Source organism: Rattus norvegicus, chromosome 5 (assembly GCF_036323735.1).
Source record: "Rattus norvegicus strain BN/NHsdMcwi chromosome 5, GRCr8, whole genome shotgun sequence".
Lineage (NCBI taxonomy): Eukaryota > Metazoa > Chordata > Mammalia > Rodentia > Muridae > Rattus > Rattus norvegicus.
The window spans coordinates 90,922,415-90,944,461 of NC_086023.1; the positions used below are offsets into that span (position 1 = coordinate 90,922,415).

Genomic DNA, 22,047 nt, shown 5'->3' on the forward strand with positions numbered 1-22,047 from the left:
AGGAAATTGGCAAGACTTTTGACTCTATAAAACAAAAAATTGGAGTGCTATAAAAGACACAATGTCAACTTCATATATCCACATGTACATTCAGGCACCATATATATGGAAGTAAAAAAAGATAAAAAGCAGACAGAGGTAGCTGAAGGGCACTGCCATCTAGTATAGGGTTCTTCACTGTCTTCTCACTGAACTCTAAAGTTGGCTAATCACAGGAAATTCCAGGGTTACATTGCATTTAGAAAAGCTGTGAGTTAAAGATGAGTTCATTCCTATGTCAAAGTTTGAAAAATTCCATTTTCTTAGTGTGGTGTAAAATAAGTGCCCTCCATAAGCTCAGATGCCTGAATACTTGGCCCCTAGCCAGTGGCTGTGTTTGGCTTTACTGGACAAAGTATGTCACTGGGGTAGTCTTAGGTTTTTCGGTACAAGCAGCACTGCTAGGCCATACAAAAGTGATATGGAAGTTACCAGCAGCATAAACTGACAGCCAATGCTCCAGTTAAAAGCATCCAAATTAAAAATTTACTGAAATACTTTCATTGAAAAAAAGTGATAAAGAAAACCTATCTGCTTCTAGTGTCAAAGAAAAGCACAAATGTTCTCAGCTGTCAAGAGTAGAAATGGTGAACAACCATAAACTTAAAAGGCTTCTCTATAGGAAAAGATCTATTAAAATGCTCATAGTACAGAAGGTGAAATGGATTAACTATAGCAAAGAACTTATTACCATTGCACTCCTTTTTAATTTAGAAAAAACCTTTCCTTTCAATGAAAAATAAATATGAGAAATACATATATAGTATTATAATGACCCAAGTAGAAAAAATAATATTCTTATCTTTTTATCATTTCTGTTTGGGACCTAAAACTCCTGTCTTATACTTCTTCATAAACATGCAACAGGCTTTGTAAACAAAATTCATCTTACTCTGCTGTAGAAAAGTATCTTCATTCTGTCTTAAGAATTTTGTGTTTTCTAGATCCTCATTTCCCATACCCTATAACCCCTCCCATGGCATTCTGACGTGAATTATTCTTATTTTCTACAATTGAAATGCAGCTTTGTATTGGGCCCTTCTGCAAATATAAACCAGCACAATACAGTAAGGTTCTGTCAAAGAGTTCTGGTGTTAGGTTTTGCCTCCCACATGTTCCAATATAATCTCATTTTTGTAAGGAGACAAGACATTAGTACCAGAAAAACATCAGGTCAAGATACTGATTCTTGGTCCCTCATTGCTGAATTAAATATGTAAGCCTTGTGGAGAAACTGATAATACAGAACCAGGTATCAGCAAATGGTCCACCTTCTGAACATCATAGACCTTCTTGATTGCTGATACTGAATGTTCTAAATGAAAGCAAACTCATGCAGCTCTAAGCAACAGAAAGTAGTAGAAGGATATTTAAACGGCTTGGGTTAAACTGGAGAGAGCCAATGACCTTGGTTTTTGAGATGTTTATTAAATCATGATATAAACTGTGAAGTGATCTAGGACCTCTAGGGAAATGCCAATTCTAAAAATAGATTCAGGACTGCAATACAGCATGGCTTTGGAAGAAGGTGCTTCCAGAGAGCTACTAACCCATGACCTCTGCTGAAACACAAGCTCCTGGCAAGTTTCATTAGCTATGAAATGAAGATGATACCCAAGTTGGCAAGTTTTAGTAAGAACTAAATGAAATGATCTGTGTCAGAGCACAGGGTTCCTGGCACTATTCCTGGCAAACAAACTGTTATTATTAGCTGAAGGCTTAGGCAAGCCAGCAAGAAACAGAAGCCTGTGTCTAAATTTCCCCACAGCTTCAAAGTAGATCCTTCCTTCAAGGCCAACAGGCAAGTGGCTCAAGTCAGTCTGATGTTATACTTTTGTTTGTTTTTTGTTTGTTTGTTTTGTAGTGTCTATGTGTTTTTACCATGCTGCTGATCAGATCTAAGGCCTGGCATGTGTTAAAAGTACTCTACCACAGAGCTATCTCTCCAAATTTTGATTTTATGACAAGTTCTCTCTAGATAGCCCAATTTGGCCTTGTCATTGTAACCCTCCTGCTTCAGCCTCCAGGTACTGGTGCTCAACTAACCTGACACTACTCTCCGGTTCCCTTTGTGAATAACTAAATTAGAAAGATCTAAGCCCAAATGAAGTGGAATATAATATATAGCCCTGATGAGAAATAACATCTTCCAGTGTAGGAACTTACCTGCTTTACAGTATGAAGAGATAAGAGAATTATTTCATTCTAGCATTACACCTGTATACTTGCTCACAGGGAAAGCAGCAAGTTAATTATCATTATGTGAAGTCCTTTATTCACTTACATAGTTATCCTTATCATCCACCTTCCGTTTTTTGATGTCACTGGAAAACTCTGGACCATTTCTGCGTTTATCTGTGCCTCTTAGGCTGTCTGGGACCAAGAGGGAATTACTCTGCAAGACAAAAAAGTACTAATAAAGCTTTCTTCCTAGGCCTCTTTTATGCAAAGAAACCCAACCTGGAAAAACTGTTTTAGAGACTGGACACTCCAACAATCTTGCATCTCTATTAAGTCACAAGTCTTAAGACCCTGTGGCAAACATTTAGACAGAGCTTCAAGAGAAACCTGACTTTATACCTATCTAACGGTTTAAACCCTGGTAGATCCTTGAGGCCCTATTTACTCAAATTGTGCTTCTGTTTAGTGTTGGAAAAATAGGCACTTGCTGATTGTATACAGATGTGTTTTTACTCATTTTCACTGCAACTTTTGGGGAGAAATATGAAGTCTTTGAATAATTCCTGATATCACTTTATTAGGCATATTATGACAGGAAGTCACTATGTGCCTCTTTTAAAAGGTACCTAAGATGCACGTAGGGGTAATAGTAGTTCCTAAATGCCCAATCATATTTCCCATAAAAATAAAGGATTTTTAAATTCTTTTAATTAATTGTTGAAAATTATTTGGCATTGTTGGTCAATACCACTGAAATTTAATATACAAAGAAGAAATCTTAACTACTTGTGAACCTTCAACAGCAAAAGCAGCTCTTACACAAAAGCAAGAACTTGGACTAAGCTTTGCCACAAACCATACAGGACACTTTCTTCAGCACATGCTGAGTATGAACAGTTGACCCAAAGAAAACAGGCATTTTAGATATTTTGGGGTCACATGACATGACGTGCCCATCCTTTCAATTCCCATCTCCCCTCAGGCTAAAGCAGAACTTGTTGCAAAGAGCTCTTGTAAGAGCTGGATTAGCATATGCAAGGGGCCAATTTGCTCAGTGATGTGTTACTGCATTGAACAATACTGAAAGAGCTGTGCAAAAACTGCCTTTCACAAGCCCAGATAACCCCAATTTCTGCCAAGATGCTTGAGAACTAAGGATGGGGTAGGGACAGAGAGTCAGCAATTATGCCACCTTTCCTGGCCCAAAGAGGACCACAATACATAGTATGTACCAGGAATAAATGTTTTATGTAACATTTTTTAAGGCTGTGGATTTCCATTCCTTACCAGTCACACACAATTGGCCAGGTGGTTGGCTCTCCAAGCTTACCAGGATAAGCCCTGTACCCGACTTTGACAATTCCATCACACACAGGAACAACGACAACAACAAAAAATACCCCCAAAAACAAAAACAATAAAACCTGGGGACTAGAAGGCACTTTGAAACCTCTTGTCCCACTTTAGAGTCGATCCAAAGCTGAGCTTTTTTTTATTCATGATTGTTCAAACAAAACAAATGGTCAGGAGGATTAGGTAAAAGGTAGAATGACCCACAAATTCAGTTCAAAGGCCCACAGTGCCTGGAGCTGAAAGGTGAGCTGACTAGATTTATGAAATAATTATTTAAGATTACCTCCTTAAAACCCTCAGACTCCAACCAGGGCCCATGGCTGGCCAAGGATGAGAATTAATAAACCCCACGCACAGCAGTTACTAGTATATTGAGGACATTCTAGCCCTGAGGTTATATCCAGACTCTGAACAGAACAAATGAATCATGAGTGGGGCCGTGTCTGCACCAGTGCCTTAATGGGAGAGTAAGTGCCTAGCTTCTCAGAGACTTGAAGTGCCAGGGTCAGGGACTCCCAGGGAGTCCCACCCTCTCACAGGAGAAGGGGAAAATGGGATTGTGGGACGGGGTTATGGTGGGAGGGGGCAGTGAGCAGAATGTAAAGTGAATAAGTTGAAAATAAATTTAATAAATAAATAAAAGAGTCTAGGTCTGGAGCAACTTTAAAGTCTCTAGCAAAATCAGCAGTGATAGTCCACAATACTCAGTCCAAACCCAAAAGCATTCCACACTTCTACAAGAACACCAGTTTCTGCTGGGACAGTAACATACATTTCCATGGCAGGTCTGTAAGGTTACCATGTTTTGAGCCCTCTGCTTCTGTAAAGTTCGGAACTTACTACTGTAATTTCCATTTCAGCAGCTTATATGAGTGAGGCCTACAACCTGAAGATTTTGAAAACCTCTGCAAACTCCCCTAAATTTGGTCTGGGCTAGTAATTAACATTCCTGGTTAACAGATTAGCCCATTCAACTACAGTTATAAAACAAAGCATCTCTAAATGCTTTTGATGCTATCAATTTAATTCAAAAAAGCAGCAAAGGTAGACCAGGGAGGCACAGAACATCAGATAGAGCCAGGGAACTTGCCTCACGCCACTGCCAGATGTCTACTAACCTTTAAGTCTACCCTCCAAGAAAGACACAGTGCCTCAATGACCTGTTTTTCTGAGTGTAATGCTCTAGGCTACTACACTACTCAGAAAACAATAGCAGTGTTCCTGACTTCCAACTGCCCAAGATATGTATATATTTGATGTTTATCCTTTGTTCTCCTGAAACATGAAGTAATTTCTAGGTACTGCTGAATTTCTTATGATAGTAAAAATACCGTTCTAGTTGTACCTGCTACTTGCTCCTATGGATGAAGAATAGGACAGTTATCTTTATTGTCATTATGAGTCACTGATAGATACATGTATTAAGAACTAAAAGATAAAACTAAAATATTGACTGAATGGCCCTTTGTTCCTTCAAAATTGATGACTATGTCACAGGCTATCTACAAGTCTACGTTATCTAAAAAGCATTTAAAAGAAGATTGCAAAACAATGAAATTGAGATGGCTTAAGTTCCTAAAATGGCTTGCAGTTAAGCTGGCCAAACACTTGCCTAGCATGTAAAAGGCTTTCAGTTGAACATATAGCACCACATATGGGGAAAGAACAATAATGTATCAAGCACAAAAGCCTCTGTATGGGCAGAGGTAAAGGCAAGCTTTAAAAGACATTCCTTTTCATTTTGCATATTACCTGGAATACCAAATAATGTCCAGAGAATAGATATGACTAGCCTAAGATTACAACCATTCTACCACTTTCAGTGGTAGAATACACAAGTGCTTTCTCTTCCAAGAAATTAAATTCTAAACTTGGTTTCAAAAAATATTTGTATCCATATATATTATGCAAATAAAACCAACAATGGCTCTTATGACTAGTGCTACACATTCTATTGTGACATACTGATGCCTGATACATACTGTCTGATAACCCTTCCTTACCACCAGACACACAACTTCTTGATCTATCAGGTTTACAGACTTTCCACACCAAGTGTAAAGATACTTGGAAAACCAAATAGTCTATTTCAAAGTAAGCAGATTTATTTGGAAATATAATATTACCTGTCTCTTAAAAAAGGGAGTGTGAGGGGGGGAAGAAAAAAATGATCACTGGTTAAAAGCATTGACTGTTCTTGCAAAGGACCTGGGTTCAGTTCTCAGTACCCACAATCAGTTGGTTCACAACTTCCTGTAATTTTTGTTCCATGGAATCCAACACCCTGGGCCTCCTTGGGCACCTGCACTCATACTGTTCTCATAAACTCGGGCACAGGCACACACAGGCAGAACAAATATAAACAAAATGCAGAACAACAAATAACAACAGAGAAAAGGAGCTGAGGGAATGACTCCTGAATAAAATGCTTACTGTGTGAGCATAAGAACAGTGTATTTAGATCACTAGCACCCATGTAAAGGAGCAGGTGTGTTTTGTCACCCCAATATTAACAGGCAGCCCACAGAGACAGGTGAATCCAAGGGCTCACTGGCCCACTAGTCTCAGTGAAATGAGCAGCACAAGGTTCAGTGAGAAAACCTTAGTCTGAAAGACTAAGGTAGTGAGTGACCTAAGAAGATTGCCAAAGTTGACCTCAAGACTCCTCATTTTTGCACGTATAAGCACACCTCCACACACACACTACCAAGAAAGACAGACTTTCTTACTTTCCATTTATAAATCCTACTACTAATGAGCCAAGACATGCGCTGGCCAAGTTCCCAGCAAAGCCACAAGCAATACATCTACCCTGGATGCTGTTCTATAAAGACCAGTTTTGGAGACCTTATAGACCTGTGTGCCATGGCAAAGGGCTCCCCTTCCTAGAGCTTGCAAAGATTCTAATTTACTGCACAGAACTCATCAAATAGATGCCTGCTGAGTGAAGATTTAACAGCATCAGATTTTTACCAACATTAGAACCAAAACAAGTGATTGGCAAGTTTTCATCTATAGGTCCTTCAAATATTGCTAACATTGGGCACAATTCTCTTATAAACATCTCAAGGACTGGAATTTCAGGCTGCATTTTAAGTTTTTATTTTAAAAATCTGTTAAATAAACAAAATCATCTTATTGTGTGTTTTCTACAAGACCTCAAACTAGGATTTATGCAGCCCACAGGAACATGACAAACACGAACAATCAGGGTTTAAACCCATACTTAATATTCTAGGGGTTGGGGATTTAGCTCAGTGGTAGAGCGCTTGCCTAGCAAGCGCAAGGCCCTGGGTTCGGTCCACAGCTCCGGAAAAAAAAAAAATTCTGAACTATAACATTATATCCTGTATATGCTTATACTTAAAGGGAGAGGTATAACTGACATATACGAAAAAAGAAAACAGGTCAACATCATTTGCTTAATTTCTCCTGTTTGTATGAAGAACCTACACAGGAAATGACTGGACAAGATTAATAGTCCAGCACAAAGGGGCTTCTTCCCTTAGGACAAGCTGGGATTATTTGAGCAGACGAAATCTTGGAGCATCTACACCAACAGCAAACAAATAAGTATTAAAGATACTTAGTTTCCCGGAGTCACATCTACCCCACACTACCAAGAGAACAGTTATGGAGTTCTTCAAGAGAAAAGCTCCAGGTAAAACTTCCTGGCATGCTGGCAGAGTAGTATGAGCCGAGAATTGCAACAATCAGTAAGTTCAGGCAGGCAGTTCAAGGGCAGCCTAGGCTACATGAACACCTATTTCAGAAAAAAAACAAATCCCCAAAGAAAACTTCCTGTGTGCATTCCCTTTAGGTAAGAGCGATGACACTTTGTAATAGAGAACATCCTTCGTAAAACACACCAGGGCGTTGTCTGTTACAGTAAAGAGCTAAGACTGAGCAAGACAGTAGTAAGCAAAGTATTCAAACTGGTGGTAAGGGAAGCCAATAGGTTCTTAAAATATCCAACATTAAACATTGAAATGCAATTTTAAAACCATAGTTTTCTGTAAGAGTTTACAGGATAAGCACTGGCTAAACCTCAAGCAAGCTTGATATTACGTTATCTTGATCTGTCACTGCAACCCACTAAATAAGGCAGCAAAGACTCAGGTACTTTGATAAGGATAAAAGCAGTCTGTATGATCTTGTTCCAAGAACTTTATTTTTTTAGCAACTTATCAGTAGTGATTGAACACATCGACTCAGAGAATCCTGTATTTAACTTAACAAAATGCCTTGTGAATGCTACATTTCTCAAATACTCAGAAATCTCCAAGCACTTAAGTAACTTATCTGACAACAAATTCAAACCTTGAAACCACCAATAGCAAACAAGAGAGAGAGCCACTCATTGACACAGCAAATGTTAGACAGGCTTTCCTCTAATCAAGAGAGCACAATTCAAATGAATTCTCCAGCTGCTATGCTGATTCCCTTGGGAACAGTCTCTTCCCTGCAGGACAAGTGGTTGTGTCAGAGGCACAGATTGGAGACTCGAGACACCTCATTTATCCTCAGTTACACTAAGACGGTGGGAACCTAATTTGATAGCACATTCCACACTGACAATTAACTTCTCGGGGAACATTAAAACAATTAGGTAAGGATGCACCCCATCACATCTGTCTGTTGTCTCCATCGACACTTGATGGCAATTAAGCCATCACCCTACACTACACTTTTGCAGCAGTACAAATTGGCCATTCACATTTTCTACTACCCACTTCAAAAAAAAAAAAAAAAAAAAGCACTTTTACTCATAACCATAGGGATCATCACTTATCAACAAGAAAGTAGAAAATATATCCATAGGGCACACACGTAACCTCTCCAAACTCTGCAGCGAGCCTGAAAAGGGCACATCTGTCTCACAGTTACATGCAGAATGTAGATAAGTTTTACCAGGACCACACAGACCTATGCAGGTGGGCCTTGCAGGAGATGAAACTGAGCCTGTAATATACTTGAATGTGACACATTAAACCACATGACTCTGTCACCACTTCTCATCCCCCTAAATTGCCCTTCACATTCCTTTTCTAGAAAAAGCAAAACAAATTCACTCAGGAACAGAACAAATACTTAAAAACAACCTAAGTGACTTTAACACAATTATGTCCCCAACTCATAAAACAGAGACAGAAAAGTCAGTGTGTCAAGTTTTTCTTACTGGGGGTACTTTGGTGCCTCTCAGTTCTTTCAGCCTGGCTACGTATGGCTGAAATTTCTAATCTGAAATGCAAAATTTCAAAGCTCCAAAACCTGAACTTTTTAAGCAATAGCTTTAGACTTCAGAGCATTTTCATTAACAACCAGTAAGTCTACAAATATTCCCAATTCTAAAACTCAAGTCTGAAACACTTTTTAGACCCAAGTACTTCAGATAAGATATTCAAACTGCATTTCCTAATGTAAGAAATGGCCCTAAAGTAACAAAACATTAGGTCAGGACCTAAGCAGTTTGGATTTCTAACAGCATCTTTGTCTACAGCTCACCTGAAATATACAGATGCTATCTGAATTACCAGTGGGAAAATAGCAGTGATCACAAGGTTGAAAGAAAAAGGGAAAAGAACCACATACCTGCTCACAAAGTTTTTGAATTATACAAACCGAAGTCTAACACTGACTATGGGGTCTGGACTGGACAGATGGCTCAGCGGTTAAAAGCACTGGCTCATCTCCCAGGACTTGGGTTCATTTCGCAGCACCTACACAGCAGCTTACAATCATCTCCAATACAGGATCCATTGCCATCTAGTCCCTGAGAACACTAGGCACACATGTGATACATATACATACATACAGGCAAAATACACATACACATAAAAATAAAAACTTGATAGGGGTGAAAGATGCCTGTTTTTGCACTGATCACAGTTAGACAGACCTGAATGTCTTCCCAGGAGGCACAGGCCTCAGCACTTATCTAAGGAAAGAAATCCCACCCCCACCATCACAGGTACACACCAACCCTAACCCCAACCCCCTAAGATCACTAGGCCTGTCTCCTTCAGGACTTAATTCCCAGCAGGAATGTCAGTTTTTTTCAAGCAGTGATAAATATTGCCAAAACACGATTGTGTAGAGAGGCAACTGCCTAAGTAGAGTTCATGTTTCCTACAGTCCCTGGAAGTCAATATTTTACAGGAATTATCTCAATTTTTTCCCCTGAATATCCAAGCCATCCTTTCTCAAAATTTAATCTGTAAATAGTTAGGCAAAAGACCCTTCACTACCCTATTTACTTTCAACAAAGCTGAATGTGCTCTACTGAGCAGGCCTGCTTTGCTGGATTAGCTCCGAGGATGACAGACTTCCACCTAGGGAGATGAACCGTCACATCCATAAATGCACTGTACAACCTGTGTAATACATTTTAAAAATATTGTGTGTTTTCTGAGTATGTACTCAAAGGGTAGGGATACACACCTACCACAGCATGCATGTACAGGTTAGAAGACAAGCTGCAGGTGTTAATTCTCTCCTCCTACCATGTGGGCCCAAGGGATTCAGCTCAGGTCATGAAGCACCTTTCCCAGTTGAGCTATCTTGCTTGCTCTCTTAATTGGATTTTAAAGGAAGAGGAACCCACACTTACTGGGATTACAGGTATGCACTTACCAATCTAGCCTGTTCTACCATTTCTTTTTAAAGAAATGTAATTATTTGCTGGTCCTCCAAAGCCAAGGATTTCAAGTAGATGTGTTTAAGTGACACTCCTTTTAGACAAAATTTAATGGAAGTCACCTTTAAACTAAATAATATTTGTGCATTATTTCTTTTATTATTCATAGTTCAGCAGTTAAGAACATGTGTTGCTCTTGCAGAGGATACAGGTTAAGTTCCTAGGGCTCACACAGTGGCTAAGAACCATCTGTTCCAACAGACCTATACTTTCTTCTGCCCTTGGCAAGCAAGAGGAGCACACATGGTACATATACACATAGGCAAACACTCATTCACTGAATATGGTCTTTCTTTAGTACTATTTATTTGTTCAACAGCCATACTTACATATAAAGGTTTATAAGTTAAAATGCAAAACAACAACAAACAGGCATGGTAGGCTCTGCCTGCAATCCCAACACTTAGCAAGCAGAGACAGGAAAATGGGCACTGAGTCTTGAGGTCAGCCTGGACCAGAGTGTAAGTCCTTGACTCTAGTAAAAGGAAGAGGCTGGAAAGCTGGCTGAGAAGACAAGACAGATAAAGACAGAACTGACTCCCACAAATAGTCCTCTGACCTTTCCATATAGATCATGGTGCACCTGTACAGAGGCATCTGCACACAAAATAATTAAGAAAACAACAAACAAACAGGCAATCAGGGAAAGGACTCTGAGAATTATTGGTCAAATTTAAAACTAAACAAACAAGAGGGAAAGCCCAGCACAAGCCCTTCGTGGTATTCTGCCTCATCCACTAGGGAATATTCTGTTCTTAGTACTTTCTTTTTACAGCTTTTACACTAAAACATATTGCCTATGTGAAGGTTCATTTGTTTTATAACCTAAAAGCATAAAAAACAAACGGAGTAATACTATCATTGGGAAATATTTTTGAAGCACCTACCATACAGCCATTTTCCTCTGGAGTTGCACATTTTTGCATTTGATTTAAGTAGTATGTTTATTATACAAGCAGCAAAAAATAGTAGAAAGGAGTCAGTGTAGTCATGGCTCAACCTGTCTGAGTTTGAGTCAAGAACCCCCATCCCCCAAGAAAGACCCAGAGACTTTCACAAATCCCTTAAGACAAATTTTCTTCAAGAATGACATGAAAACAATTGTATCACAGACTGAAAATATGAGCTGGTCAGAACCTAGTCAAGTTTCTTTTAAGCCAGCATTAGAGATATTTGAAAATATTAAAAAGCAATTCACTCATCAAAAGCCTGCTTTACAGAAAACATTGCTTTTTCATTAATATCAAAATGATTAACACAACTGAATAGCTCTGTATCTAAATGGTTTTTAAAGTTTTATTCTAATATTGTAAATGTCAAAGTGTATCAAAAGAGTCCTTTGGGGGTCCTCAGTTAAAAGAAAAACACTGAGTCAGACTGATTTGAAACCATCCTCTTCATCTCTCTAGTGAAGAAGGATAGCAGCAAAGAGTCAAGTAAAATCAGGTTCACAACTCCATGTCCTTTACCAAAGAGTACTACAATATTTTAGGCACTAAAAATACTCAAACTTCATTACCCACTGGTTCTCATATTCAATTCTATGCCAAGTTGAGAAGCTAACTTTTAATTTTATTCTACTGCATCGAAACCTACCTTAGATAAAGAGAATAATTTAACTCCTCTACAAGCTCTATTAATGTTTGACTAAAGTTAGTGTACTTTTCCATTTTCAGCGCTGAAATGATAATTATTAGGCAGAAAGACAGTATACGCAAATATATACATACATACACTTCTAAGCTTATCAAAACTCTTACATGTTAAAGGACACAAGCCATCATCACTCTATCATTGTTGTCCTCCATGTTTCTATGAAGGTCACTGAATATAAACTCAGAAATAATCTATAGCTTCCTAAAACTCAAGAACTGTTTTATACTCTTTTGAGGATGAAACTAGAGGGAGGATATATTTGGGAGAAGGAAAACCAGTAGGAACCAAAAAAGAAAAAAAAAAAAAAAAAGGACAATGAAAGCAGAGATTCATGTTAGTCGGAGAAACCTTTTAGTTTATATGCTAACTAGAAGACCAATTTAAAAACGAGTATCCAACTGATCCCCTCCTACCCACTCTCATTTCCTCCAATTATTAAGTACTTGTTTACAATTTTAGTCAAAATTGGAAAAGATTGCATATTTGTGGGCAAGGCCTCTTAGCAGCCTCAGCATACAAACCTGTTTGGACCCAAGACATTTCTCAGTCCTCTGCCAGTGGAAACACTTGAGCTATGAGGTGAAACTGTGTCTTTTAGCATTTCTGTCACTTGTCCTGTCCTTGACTGACAAAATGCCTTTGCTGTATAGCTACCTACTCCTAACTGTAGCAGTCTTACATGTAGGTAACACACAATGAATACATTCAAGGCTAAGAGAGTCAGGAAATAGTAAATTAGAAAATCACCCTCTTAAATAAAATAAATTCAGATGAAAACATGCAACACAGTTCTTCACTACATCTTCTGCTGATTTTTACAGGTCTAAAGCTGGACTTTTAAAATGTACTGTACTGAATGAACATGGAAGTAAGGGTGACAGTCCATAATGACACCAAAATGGCAAAATATAAGGGTTTCTTCATAAAGCAAAACCAATTTACTCAAACCTATACTCTGCATATTAGGTATTTTATTTTCTGGTTAAAGCTTTTGTCTGTTTTCTTCCCTTCTACCTTTAAAACCATATACTGTAATAATTAAAAACCTAACTACTTTTCCCCATAATAAATATGTATACCTCTAGACAAATCACAATATAAGAACACAGCAGCACCCATCTCAGAGAACTTTTAAAGCATTTTCTATTCTACACAGAAAGGTGGTAGGGGATCTTGAACTTGTCGAAGAGCAATCTTCTTCCTAAACTCTTAACATAAAAACTTTAATATGTTGGCACATATCTGTGACTCAACCAACACCCAAGGATACACAGTGAGATCCATCTTATAGGTAGGGGTGTGTGTGTTTCTGTGTGTGTGTGTGTAAGTCTGTGAAGCTAAAGACACCTGCCATCAAGTCTGACAACCTGAGTTCAATTCCTGGGATCTATATTATAGAAATAATAGAATCATTCCACACCCACACCCACACCCACACCCACACCCACACCCACACCCACAGAGAGAGAGAGAGAGAGAGAGAGAGAGAGAGAGAGAGAATATGAATATGAGAGACAGACAGAGAAATAAACAGGAACAGCACTAGGAGCTAGCTCCATAGTACAGAACTTTCCTTCAAGGCAAGAAGCCCTCCATTCAGTTCTCAGGGCAGAAAGGAAGAAGACAGGGGAGGAATGATTTAAAATTCAGTGTCCTATTTCTTTCCTTTTTTAAACCACATTTTACAGATTGCTAAAATATTACTGTATTCAGGAATGAGAATAAAGAGAACCTGTGGGCCACCCTGATTAAACAGAGAAGGTTCTCATCCTGCAACTTTAAAATGTGTATCCCCAACATTAACTGTCACATGCAGTGAAAAGTGTTCAGCATATAAAAGGGTACGTGTGACTAATAAAAGGGTACATGTGACTAGATTTGTGAAAATATGAACTCTGTAAACACACAGCCCTCACTATGAAGCTCCTAAATGCAGCCTTAGGTGTAAAGGAAATTTAACATCATGGTTATACCACAATAGAATAAGGAAACAGATATGGAAAGCTATCAACTAAGATGCATTCACAATGAAAACAAACCATTTAGATTGAAATAACATAGCTGTTAAGGCAAAAATGAATATTCTTTTACACTATATGCAAACTAGACGCCACACATAATGCACATTTTCAAGCAGGTCTGGGCTGTACATTGAGGTGTAAGGAATTGCAGTAAACAGCTTTACTTTCAAGGCAGGCACCTCTCCTCAAAGACCAGGTTTATAAAGAAAAAGAGAGGGCAAGTATTCACAAAAATAAAATGATTTTTAAAAAAGAAAAAAAAAAGAGAAACCCAGGTCAGTACACATAGGGCGTCTGTGTGTCTGCTTGGTGCTTGTGTTCGAAGAAGGCAGCTTGGAAAAGCAAGTGGGTCTGTGTTCATGTGCAACAGGCGCTGGGGTACTTACCGTGCCCGGCTCTCTGTCTGCTCCGGAGGTTACCAAGAAATGCACAGACACGCCCGTTCAGACACAGAGGCAAGAACAGAAATAAAAAAGGGGGGAATAATTAGAACACAGGCCCCAGGCAGTTTCAAAAATGGCTTTATTTATGTAAGTCATTGCACATTCCTAATACAGTGATTTCCTGAAGATTACAGTATTTTTGTAAACATAAGATTTACAGTTTAACCATACACAAAGCCTATTTTTAATTTCTTGACAGAATAAATTACTTTTCTTCAAAAATTAGTCAAGTGCAATTTGCCCGATATTTAATGCATACTAGGATTAAAGCCTACAAAACTAGTAACAGATGCAATTGTCAAGCCTTTCATTTGAACACATTCACTTTCAAATTTAACTTCTTATTTCGCCCCATTTAACAAACATCACTTTCTTTGAAAATTACCCAATTAAGCAGTTAACAGTTCTCCATAATATGGTACAGGCCACTGGCATTAAAAAGGCAGTTACTAAGATGTCAAGATGCCTGCAGGCTAGCAAGATCGAAAACCCCACAGCTGCCCAAGGCAAACCTTGCAGAGTGGCAGGGTGAACTGAGTGTCAGTGGAAAGCTTTGCGACAGCTCCTGTTATCTCACTGTTTGCTCTCTGTGTGGGGCTGGGGCTTTCCACAGCGAGGCACAGCTCTGCAGCACTGTCTGAGTATGAGAGCAAAGCCTAATCTGGCTTGCCCGGCCTCTCACCTCTGTGGCGCTCTGCATCATGGTGCTTCTTGTCATCTTTTATTGCCAAGTGAGACTGCCCACTCAGAGCACTAGACAGCGCGAGAAGGCTGGCACTGCCCCCAAGGGGCGGGATGCCAGGAGGCTGAAGTCCTGAAGGGTGAGGCGTGAGAGGTACTGGGGGTCCATGGCCATGGGAGAGATGCTGAGCTTGCAACTGCTGCTGCTGTTGGCAGTGGTTGGAGGAGGAGAAGGAAGAGTAAGAGAAGGGGTGGAGAAATAAAAGTAAGAAGAGGAGAAAGAGGAGAAGGAAGAGGAGAAACAGGAGAAAGAAGAAGAGGAAGAGGAGGAGGTGGTGATAGAGAAACCATCCAGGAAAAAGTAGAAGCAACAGAAGATATAAGAAAGAACCATAAGTTGGACACAGAGAAGGAAATAAGAGACAGAGGTAGGAAAGAGGAAATGAGGTTAGTGCTTTCAACTTATCAAAAGCTTTTGCCCCTCAGTACTCACCCCGGCCAATCCCCAAATCTAACCTAGAGTTTTCACCTGCCACTTTTAGTTGCAAGCAACCTGAACAATGAAACTTCATTATTGGGCAAGCCTGGCTACTTTAAAAGAATCATGTGTGTATCTTATCTGAGTACCTCTGAGGAGAAACTTCAATGTGGTTAGTGACTAAGCTGTACATCTGTCCTGAGCTGACTGAAGTTAGTCAAGGTACATGGTAAGTGCAATTAAGTAACCACAATATTTATGGAGTAAATACATTTCACCCAACATTAACTATCACAAAACTCAGAAAGCAAGATCTGGATGACACATTGCACTGTGTTCCTAGCTCACCAAGCCCTCTGCAAACTGTAGGGAAGCAATGACTACCTCATTTCTCCGAAACAGCCAAGCTCCATGGCATTTTCTGAGGTTCAATAGGGTGAAGGAAGACTCAGTGAGCCCTACAGCTGCCCCATACTACCCTACGCAGGAGATGGGCCTAGGAAGCAGGCTGGCCACTCGAAGAAACCTTGGAGTCAACTTTTTTCACCCAAAATTCATTCCTGAAACCCAGCCCTTGTCTATGTTACAGAACAAAGTGCTGAAACTGAGGGGTTGAAACCTGGGGAGAAGTACTGTCTGCTGACTGCAGAGGTTTAGAGGGCCCCATCCCCAGCCAGTTGTTCTGCCACCCATGCTGGCTCTACTACCTAATCCATTCCAAAAGTTACAAATGTATCCTTAAGAAAACACACTACTGCTCTCATGTATCACACTTAAATGTACTGCACTCAAATACATAGAAATGGCGTGAACCATCTATCTAGACGTATTTCAGCTATCCAATATAAAATTCAATTTTGATGACACAGTAAAAATAGTTAAATCTCTAAGTTGTAATGTTTAAAAATGTTTAAGATTCTAACTCATGCTCATTTCTCAGGAGTGAACTGCATGTTTGTTTATTGCCCAAAACACAGAACTCTTCACAGCTAAGTTCAGTAGTTTCCACCCACACTAGAAATTCATTTTTAATTTCAATTCAGATGCACTTCCTACTCTCAAGAGTAAACAAAAAAACATCTTAAGCAATGAAAAACGCTGATATTTATAGCAAAAATTTTCACTCTCAGAACCTTCAAACAGCTTTAGTAATCCACCTTCATCTCAAATTTCCACTCCTAAGAGAATTAGTTTTAATTAGAGGGGTAAATGGAAAACAGGGGTGAGGTCCAAACAGACAGCATTAATAACGTTCTTGGAAAGTATTTATAAATTACTCATTCTCCACTTGAGATCACAATCACAGTTTCCTTACATGTAAAATCACCTTCCTGTCATCCAGAAGACACTAATTCTTGCTCTGTCACCTTTTAAGAGCTCGGCAACAGTGAGATATAAAACTGAAGAAGCTGGCAGCAGCATCTCGGTCTGCTAGGCATGCTCATTAGCACTTAATTAGGAACGAGACACCTGCCATAAGAAATGTGCTTGGAGGAGGATGAAGAACAGGTCTGCCCTACTAGCAATTACTATCATTACATCGCTAGCACGAGCCACGTCCAGCTTGGGAGAAGCAGTGAAGCGAACACAAGCCCGCCTCGGGTCATTAGGCACAGCTCTGATTAAAGAAAAAGAGACTGAACAGAGCAGAACAGACAAGCACAGCATGACACCCCTCTTAGCCCTCCACAAACTTGCATGATGGAACCACTGGCTGAGCACCTCAGATGCAGGATTTCAGTTGGCAGTGAATCTGTGCTAGGCAACATTTATCTAGGTACCTACACAGTTAAGATTTATGCACCCCTCCCTCCCAATTCCAAGGTAACTTACAGAAGGAAAACAACAAACTAGAAAGCTGATCAAAATATACTTCTGAAAAGAAGGCTGAGCTTACACAGCCCTATACTTTGTCACACTTGTGAAGGAACTGTATGTGTTTAAGCTGAAGAGTTGGGCTAATAACTATCAATGGGAATATTCAACAGACTAACTGGCCCAGAGACCTTCCACTCCTGTCCTGTTCTCCAGGCCCTGCACAAACACCTGTCTCTGTCTATCACTTAGAGGTAACTGGGCTCATCCATCTTTGGCTCAGGAAACCTCAAAGGTCTTTTTCTTTTTTTTCTTTTGCTTTAACAAAAATATTTTTATAAATATATAATTTTAAGAGCAATGTAGTAAAACTGTAGTAAAAAGTACAAATACTGAAGAACAGAGAGATGAGTCACAGCCATCTAGATGTTTTGGGTTCTGGGAAACTTGAGTGTGCATTCTGCCTCCTGAGCCAAAGTTACACATTCATGTTTATGATCCCAGCTGAGCCCACAACTCACCTAAGGTAGGATGCATAGGCACTGGCTCAAAGTTAAGAGGTATGACACAAATATGACTCAGAGCCTTGAGCACTAAAATCCTTTCTGCTTCCTAAAAGAAAGGTCAAGCTCACATTCATAGCACAAAAGAGGGAGAAGGCAACCTCCTCCAAAGACAACTTTGTTTTGCTCCCAGGGCAGCCAGGACAAATGCTCTTGAGATCACCCAAAGTCATGGACTCAGTCACAAATCCACTTTTACCATGGAGCCTAAGGCAGTGACAAATACAAGCTTGTTCTTAGACTTCCTGAGCACAGCTTCTCTCAGTACCACTTCTCAATGTTTGTTCCTGTATCCCTATAAATGAGAATCAAGTTCCCAGACACGGCACTAGCCTTTCTTCCAAAGGCAGATAATATTGGAAAGGCAGGAATCTTTAAATAAACATTTATTTTAAATAAACGGCTCACATCAGATTCATTAGACTTTAGAGGGGCAGTCCACACTTCTTTCCATCTGCTACTAAAGGGACACTTTCTCTCCAGTTTCCTGAGACATTCTGGTACATACCACCATTTCCCAGAGCAAAAAGCAGCAACATCATTTAAAAATATGTCTTAGGTCAAATACAATGCTTGCTTTCCTAGACAGCAAAACAACTGTTTTGTTATTTAGAAAACTTTCATGTACCTGCCCTCCATAGACCCAAATGTCATCTGTTACTGGTTTTCAAGATGACAGCAAGGATGGGTTAATTCACTCCTATCCAGGCATTAGAAATATTTTTAAAAAGTTAGGACTTCTCAGTTAATGCTTACAGGTTTATAATATATAGAGACACAAGAAAAACAGTGCGTACAGCTGTGATTTTTAAAGTAAAAATTTAAGGCCTGAAGTAGGGCTCAATGATAGAGGGAAGCCTGCCTTGCTCAGACCTGTGTGTTCAGTCTTCACCAGTATGAACAATACAAGATGTTTTTTGAAGGGCATCATTTTCCTAATAAAGCTCATTCCTTAGGCTATCTTCTGAGACCAGTGGCTCTCAAACAGAGAAACTTGACAGGGACACCTGGACAAACAGTAGTTGAAGGCTAGTACTAGTCTTGTATCTGAGAGAAGATGTTGTTCTGTAACATATAGTGCAGCTCTCCAGACAATCAGGAGACCCAAAATGCCACCATTGCTGGAAAAAACTGGTTACAGCTCGATTCCACCCACCAAGTCCAAGGTGATCCTGCAAACTGCTGTTTAAAACATAATCCTTTTCAATATTCAAGCATTAACTGTCATCACCATCTGAGTCCCTTGTCACACCTGAAAAAACAAAAATCTGAGAGCTGTCAAGATAGCTCAGAGGGTAAAGGCATCTGAAAGCAAGCCACATGAACTAAGTTCAATCCAACAACTGATGTAGTGGGGCAAGGAAAGAACCAACACAACTATCTTCTGACCTCCACTGGAGCACTGAAACGCACGTGTATACACACACACACACACACACACACACACACACACACACTCATGCACACAACACATTTCTAGTATTTAGAAGGCCAGGATAGGACAAGACTGATGCCAACATGGGCAGACTTGTCTCAAAATACAGCAAGCAATAAACAAACAAGGGGCTGGCAATGTAGCCTGAATGAATCCCTAACACCTCATAAAGTCTGACATGGTAAGGCACACTTGTTATCATAACACTTGAGAAAATAGAATGGTCAGATCCATAAGTGTGTTGTAAGCTCTGTGTCTGTCTTGGTTACAAAACAATAAGAGAACTAAATAAATACATTTTAAAAGAAAACCTGCTTTCTGAAGCTGATCTTAGTGACAACTTAAAAATTCAAACAATAAAGAAAGGAAGAAATAAAAGGCAAATTGGGGCTACCTTGAAATTTTCCACGGAGTGTTCTGATACCTAAACAGGTCATATAAAGTGTAGATTTGCTCTGACTTAAAGAGGTAGGAACTGGCTGAGTAAAAGGTCAGAGCATACACCAAACCCTGAAAACCCACAGGGAATGAAATATCCTCATTCATATCATGAAGTAGCCGTGCTATTTGAATTTATACTATAATAAACCTGCCTCTATTACTGACATTTGGAACAACCATTAGTGGTGTGGTCACTATCATTTTTCTTCTCAATCACAAGTGCAACAGGATCCATCGCTATAGAGCTGCCCAGAAAGTACACAAACTATGAAAAAAGTATGCATGGGACTAAGAATTCTCCATGCCACCAGCCACCAAATTCCAGTTTAATCCATTTTATAAACCCAGGAAAAACCATGTCACCAAAATCACACTTAACCAAACTAGACTGAAAGGCCCTCCCTTAGCTGGCATCTCCACACCTGAATCACAGTAAGCAGCACTGAGAACAATATGTATGTAAACATTGTTAAGGGAGCGAGATGTGACATTGTTGAACTCTGAAGAATGTTCTTCCTTAATTTCTAGCTCTCTATTTTTCTCTGTTCTTCTCTTGGGGGTCTAGAGAACAGAAGAAAGAAAGTGGTGCCCTCCATAATCAAGTGGGAAGTTTGTCTGGCAGCATCGACTTCAAGGCCACTCTTAAGAGATCTGAAAACCTATTACATGAGTGCCCCCCTCCCATCTCTCTCATTCTCTCTGAGGGGCAAGAGTGACAAGCAGAAAGCTGCGACTTACTGGGACCAAGAACTCGCCAGTCATTTGAAAGCAATGAAGATAAAGTAGCAATGCACTGAAAGGTCCAGAAATTGACACAGGGATGATCTAAGAAATAGGAAAAAATACCTGCAAACCATAATCTGAACTAGGCAATACTTCAACAACGACAAATAAACAGACAAAAGGAATTCTCAAGGGTCACATCAAAGAAATATCAAAATGTATCACTGTTCATCAGTGTTCATTCAGAAAAATTGAGATGCCTTTCAGGATGATAATATCAAAAGGAAACCAGGTAAGTTTTAGTGAAAGGTATAGAAGAAAGTAAGCCTACAGATAGTGTTTCTGGGAACCTAAATGACAAATATTATTATAGGAAACACTAGACAGCTTCTAAAAACAAATTCAGAACAGAAAGACTAAGTAAGTGATGCAGCAATCCTACTCTAGAAGGAAATAAAATTGTCTCAGAGTCATTTGCACTCACATGCTCACCACAGTATCATTCCATGTTGTTATCATTGTTAGTCCAGTACTGAGGGTGTGAGTGAGTGTGTGTGTGTGTGTGTGTGTGTGTGTGTGTGTGTGTGTGGTGGGGGCGTGGGGGTGGAGTATGTAGCTAAGATGACCCCTGAATTCTAGATTTTGAGATATTTTCCACTATACTCAATTTATGACAGTATTGGTGATCAAATTCATAATTTCATGCATATTAGACAAGAACTCTTAATAATTAAGCTACATCCCCAGGCCTGACCTGAATCTAGATTCTCTGAGAAGCACAGAGTGAATGAAAGTAGTTACCAGGAGTTAGGCAAAATAGAAGATGATGGTCAAATGATTCAAAGTTTCAATTTACATAAGATAACTTCTGGAAATCTAAATCGGCATGGTGGCCACCGGTAATAATGCCATGTAGTGTATTTGAAATTTGCTAAGAGATCTTAAGTTTATGCACACACACTTATGCACGCACACACACCTACACAGAGATTAGACTATGAGATGATTAAAATGTTCATCAGTTTGATTGTAATAATATAATCAAAACATTATGTTATACTTCTTAAATAGAATTTCTATTTGTCAACAGTGCTCCAATAAAGCTGAAAAAGCAAAATAAAGTGACAGAAATCCAGAAAGGGATCCGAAAGAAAAGGCCACACCTCTAAAACCTTGCCATCTTTATTCTTTCTGAATTTTGCTGCGACCAGCTCATTTGTGTAGCCACTACAATATATATCCCACCTTCCCTGCCTGACTTATGTCTGATATCTAGTACTTAAAGGGTCTGAAAACATTTTTAAAAGCCGTGTTAGGTAGATCCATTTAAAAAACCAGAAAGGAATTGTAAATTAAAACACAAGGATCTACCTCTTTACACCTACAGTGGCTACACTCTAACAAAGTAGACAAGGTATGAAAATGTATGGTACAGAACCTGGACTCCACATACACCACTGGAGATGTAAAACAGTATAGGCACTTTGGAAAATAAAGTTACCTAATGGCCTGCAAATCCCA

The 22,047-nt window shown here is 39.4% G+C and overlaps 1 protein-coding gene across 14 annotated transcripts in view; it reads right to left on the reverse strand.

The window, feature by feature from the left end:
• Positions 1 to 22,047, reverse strand: part of Tle1 (TLE family member 1, transcriptional corepressor) — an 83,937-nt gene that overhangs the window by 24,233 nt on the left and 37,657 nt on the right. For 8 of the 14 annotated variants that reach the window (XM_006238287.5, XM_006238283.5, XM_006238286.5 and 5 more), the window contains 3 exons: positions 15,073 to 15,277; positions 14,334 to 14,350; positions 2,324 to 2,434 (listed from right to left, as the gene is read on the reverse strand). In XM_006238287.5, the coding sequence (XP_006238349.1) occupies positions 2,324 to 2,434; positions 14,334 to 14,350; positions 15,073 to 15,277 (333 nt within the window). The remainder of the gene's footprint in view (positions 1 to 2,323; positions 2,435 to 14,333; positions 14,351 to 15,072; positions 15,278 to 22,047) is intronic. The other 6 variants (XM_006238293.5, XM_006238288.5, XM_006238284.5 and 3 more) reach the window with 2 other exon arrangements.